Source organism: Ammospiza nelsoni, chromosome 4 (genome assembly GCF_027579445.1).
Source record: "Ammospiza nelsoni isolate bAmmNel1 chromosome 4, bAmmNel1.pri, whole genome shotgun sequence".
Taxonomy (NCBI): domain Eukaryota; kingdom Metazoa; phylum Chordata; class Aves; order Passeriformes; family Passerellidae; genus Ammospiza; species Ammospiza nelsoni.
The window spans coordinates 2195212-2199865 of record NC_080636.1 but is presented as its reverse complement, the minus strand read 5'-3'; the positions used below and the strand labels follow the sequence as shown (position 1 = coordinate 2199865).

Sequence of the window (4654 nt, the reverse complement as noted above, 5' to 3'; positions counted from 1 at the left end):
ACTATTTTCTGTCTCAAAAATCGTTTATTCATTTGTTTTAAAACGAAATACAAAGTTGAAAATCCTTCGGCTACTATATCCGTAGTACTCAAATCGCGCAGGGGATGAAAATTTGGGATTGAAGTCAGCTCGGGAAAGCTTCACTGGTTCACACGTGCTTTTATAACTATTTTATGGAAGACATAAAGCGCAAAGACTTTTCCCAAACGCTCCTCTCTGCCCCAAATCCTGCTGTCAGACCAAGACACCCGGCGCTTGCAGAGAGCGCTTCGTGTATACACCAGGAAAGGGCATTTTTGATCATTTTTTTACCAGCAGAAAACTAACAACTCCATTTAAGATCGGGGAATTAAATGTTCATCTCATGTACGCGGTATTTAGACAAAGTCTCTAAATCATCTGGCACTATTGACGGTATTTTTGTTGTTACACGTGTGCTTTGCCCCGGACCAGAAGATTTGCCGGATTTGTGTAGATCCCGGCTGTCGGGATCGTTACGAACACCGAGAGCTTTTTCTCTGCAAAAGGATGCATTTTCCACGCAGGCTCCCCAGGAGCACTAAGGCGAAAATAACTTTTATTCACTAAATCTCGCCCCGCGCCCTCCAGCCCGCTCCGCCCGCGGTACGAGCGAAGACACCGGTGGGGTTTGTTTGTCTGTTTGTTTGTTTAATTTCGGGCAATTCCTTATCCAAAATTAATGAACGGCGATCTCAGCCGCGGCCGTTGGGAGACCGGCGGCAAAACTTCACTTCAAGAACAGAGTTTGAGCGAGCAGAGTCTGAGCGAGTTCCTCCCTTGGCGCTCCCGTCGGGGGACCCGCAGCGATGCGGGGCCGAAGGGATCGGGGCCATCGCATCCCTGGGAAAGCGGGATGGCATCCCAGAGCGCCGGGGCACTCCGGGGAGGGGGCGGCCGGTGCGGGGGCACCGGGAGAGACCCCCAGGTTGGGAAGGGGGGACGGGCACAGCACGGACGGGGGGTGGGTCCGGCTCGGGGATGCTGCCCCCGCGCTGCCGGGAGCCAAATCCCTGGCGCCTCCCGCGGCTCCCCCGCCGGTCCCTCCCCCGTGGCCGCTGCCGGGGCCCGGCCTTGCCCCCCTCCGCCTCCCGCCCGCCGCCGAGCCGCGCTACTGGCTGCTCCGAGCGCGCCGCCGCCGCCCGCCCAGCCCCGGCCCCGGCCGCGGGCGGGGAGTGCGGGCGCACGGCAGCGCCTATAAGGGCGCCGCGCCGCAGCCCCCCGGGAGTTTTTGGTGCAGGGCCGCCGGGGCCGCGGGGCGGGGGGTGTCGCCGGGAGAGCACGGCAGCGGCGGGGAGCGCCGGCCGCCCTGCATGGCCAGGGATTATGAGCGCCGGTGAGTTGCAGCAGGCGCAGCCCAGAGCCTCGGCGCCGGCGGCCGCCCCCGCGCCCCCGCAGCCCCGCAGCGCGCAGGAAGCCCCCGACATGGCCGTGTACTGCAGCGAGAACTTCAGCGTGTACCCCCAGCCCAGCCTTCACCCGCCCGGCGCCGCCGCCGCGGCCGCCGCGGCCGCCGCCGCCGCCGCCGCCGCCGCCGCCTCCTCGGGGCAGCGGGCGGGCGGGTACGCGCTGGGGGACTACGGGGCTCCCGCCAACGCCGGCTACCTGTGGGGCATGAACAGCCCCGCGCCCTACCTGCAGGGCCCGCCCGGCGCCGCCGCCGCCGCCGCCGCGCCCTTCCTGCCGCCCGCCTCGTACGGCTGCTCGCGGGGCGGGCAGCTCGTGGGCTCGCCCCCGGCGCCCGGCTCGCCGTCGGCGGGCGGCGCGGAGCTGAGCTGGCTCAGCCTGGCCAGCCAGGAGGAGCTGCTGAAGCTGGTGCGGCCGCCCTACTCGTACTCGGCGCTGATCGCCATGGCCATCCAGAGCGCGCCCGAGAGGAAGCTCACCCTCAGCCACATCTACCAGTACGTGGCCGAGAACTTCCCCTTCTACAAGCGCAGCAAGGCCGGCTGGCAGAACAGCATCCGCCACAACCTCAGCCTCAACGACTGCTTCCGCAAGGTGCCCCGCGACGAGGACGACCCCGGTGAGGTGCCGCGCCGGGCGGGAGGGATGGCTGGGCGGCGGGGGCGGCGGTGCGGACACCGGCACGGCCGTCAGCGAGGGGCGGCAGCGTCCCCGTGGCCGGCGGGTCCCCTGTCCCCTTCTAGGCGGGCGCTGTCCCGACACCGCGCTCCCCGTGCCCCTGGGCCAGCGCTGCGATGAGCCCGCGTTTCTCCATCCCTTCCAGTGGGATGCTGTGATGGCACCGCGCTGCGCGTCCCCTCGGGGCCATCACAGTGATGGCACCGCGCTGCCCCGTCCCCTGACCCGGGCTCGGTGATGGGACCGTTCCCTTTCGCCCAGCCCGGCCCGGCGCTGCCCGCGGGCGGTGTAGGCGGGGGCCGGCCGGTCTCAGCCCTCGCCCCCTGCCCTCGCAGCCCGGGAGCGCCGGTTGTGCAAGGCTCTGCTCCCTCGGCCCGTGATTCACGGCTCCCCTCCCTGCCCGCCGCTGCCCGGGCCGGCCCCGGGGCGCAGCCGGTGCCCGGAGTGGGCGGAGGCGCGCCCGGACAGCGCTGGTCCGGCCCGGCGGTGCCGGGGCGTGCCGGGCTGGGGCCGCTCGGGACCTTGCGGGGTCTCTGCGCCCGTCCCGGCCGTGGGCAGGAGGCGAGCGGGGACAGCTGATGGCACCACAGTACCCCGCACCAAGGCTTGTGCGAGGGGCAGCTTGTGTGCAGCCCCCGCAGCTCAGTGCTGCTGGCCTGAGTGTGCCAGCCCGCCTCTCCATCGGCTTTCCCATGAGCCATGGCCCGGGCACTGCCTTGTCACCATTGCTGAGATGGCTGTAAGTGGCCCAGATTCTGTGAGGCAGCCAGAGCAAGGGGAGCCCCTCTTCACATTCTCTTTAGCCAGGCTGGAGGTACAGGTGCAGATCTGTTTGTGCTTTAGGATGGGGAGGTTCTCCTCTTCTGTGCGGCCGTAAGGTTCACTTGGGCATTGGAGGGATGGAGGTGGAAATGTCCTGGAGACAGGCTTTGGATCCATGTACTGGACAAGAGAGGGAGGAGGAGCAGGTGCAGGAGGGATGGGGGTTCTGTGCCAGCTGGACAAGACACGGATGCTGCTTCTCTGTCATCAGCAGGGCTCACTGTCACAGAAGTTGACTTTCTCTCTTGTGTCTCCTGTTTTCCACCAGGGAAGGGCAACTACTGGACCTTAGATCCCAACTGTGAGAAGATGTTTGACAACGGGAACTTCCGCCGCAAACGCAAGCGGCGCTCGGAGCCCAACGCGCCCGCGGCCGCCTCTGCCGCCTCCTCTCTGGGGGCCCTGAAGGCCGAGGAGGAGAGACCCATCCCAGCCACAGGCAAACCATGTGGAAACAGCCCACCCCCCGAGCTGGACCCCTCACCCTCTGCCAGGGACCATCCCAAGAGCTCCTCTCCCTCCAGTATCATTTCATCCACGCCCAGCTGTCTCAGCACCTTCTTCAGCGGCATGAGCTCCCTGAGCGGCGGGGGCAGCCGGCTCACGGGGGGTCTCGGCGGTGACCTGCATCACAGGAACTTCTCTGCTGGACAGCTGAGCGGTGGCACTTTCACCCCTGCCAGCAGCTCTTCTCAGGAGGTGCCTTCCCCGGAGCAGCTGCAGCGGGTCGCGGGACCTTCCCCTGCCTACTACAGCTCCTTCCACCCCAGCAGCGGCAGCCAGGGCGCCCAGTACAACCACTACTACAACTTCACAGTCAACAGCCTCATCTACACACGGGATGGGACAGAGGTGTAGGCGCTGGGGCAGCCAGCTGGCGCTGCAGAGGGAAAGGGAGCTGGACCCTGCGCTTTTGCAAACAGCATTTCAACGTGGACACTTCCCAGGAGCTCTCCCAGGAAGTCTGATCTTCTCACCTTTTGAAATAAGAGCACCCCTTAAGCACCAGCAGAAGGCAGATGCAATGTTTTTTCCCCCATCCAGGAAAATGTTAGGTGGTGTAGATGGTTTGCCATCTAAATTCTGCAGGCGTGAACTGAATTGATGTTTTCAGAGGTTTCTAATCCTGAATGTAGAACAAGAAGTTTAAAAACCATAGCCATAAAGTGGTGTTGGCAAGAGCCAAGCATAGACATCCAGTGAGTTTTAGAAGAGAACAGGGAAAAAAAATGAAGAGATTTCTTATGAAGTGCCTTGTACAATGTATTAAAAAAACCTCTTCTGCCAGCAATTGCCTCTGTAAGCTCTTGCTTGTGCCCTGATCCTGCAATATGCAATGCACGGGGGGAATATCCTGTATAAACACCCACCCAAAACCTCCTCAGACTCATGGAGGGTCTTCCTGTGTCTGGCATATTGTACAGCAGGGCTGTGTCTTGTAAAACAATCTTCTTTCCCTGAGCTTAGTACCAAAGATAACTCTAGCCACGCAGCTTTAGCACAAGAATAAACACTGGGGTATTTTTATACATATTTGTACGTAATGTAACTCTTCTGTACATAGGTTTCTATGTGGTTTTATATTTGTAAATTATGCTCTGGAGCTGTACTTATTTATAATGTGTTTTAAACTTTGATAAAGTTTATTTTACTTTGTTTCCCCCCTTTTTGTTGTTTTATTTGTTTTGAATTTTTTGTTGGTTTTTGTTTTTAGTGTATTACTTTTCAG

At 61.6% G+C, this 4654-nt stretch overlaps 1 protein-coding gene across 1 annotated transcript; it reads left to right on the top strand.

Moving 5' to 3' along the window:
- Positions 1 to 1344: 1344 nt before the first annotated feature.
- FOXI3 (forkhead box I3) lies at positions 1345 to 3783 on the top strand. Its single transcript, XM_059471070.1, has 2 exons — positions 1345 to 2044; positions 3194 to 3783. Exons 1-2 carry the CDS (start codon positions 1345 to 1347, stop codon positions 3781 to 3783), a joined length of 1290 nt encoding a protein of 429 aa, XP_059327053.1.
- Positions 3784 to 4654: the final 871 nt, after the last annotated feature.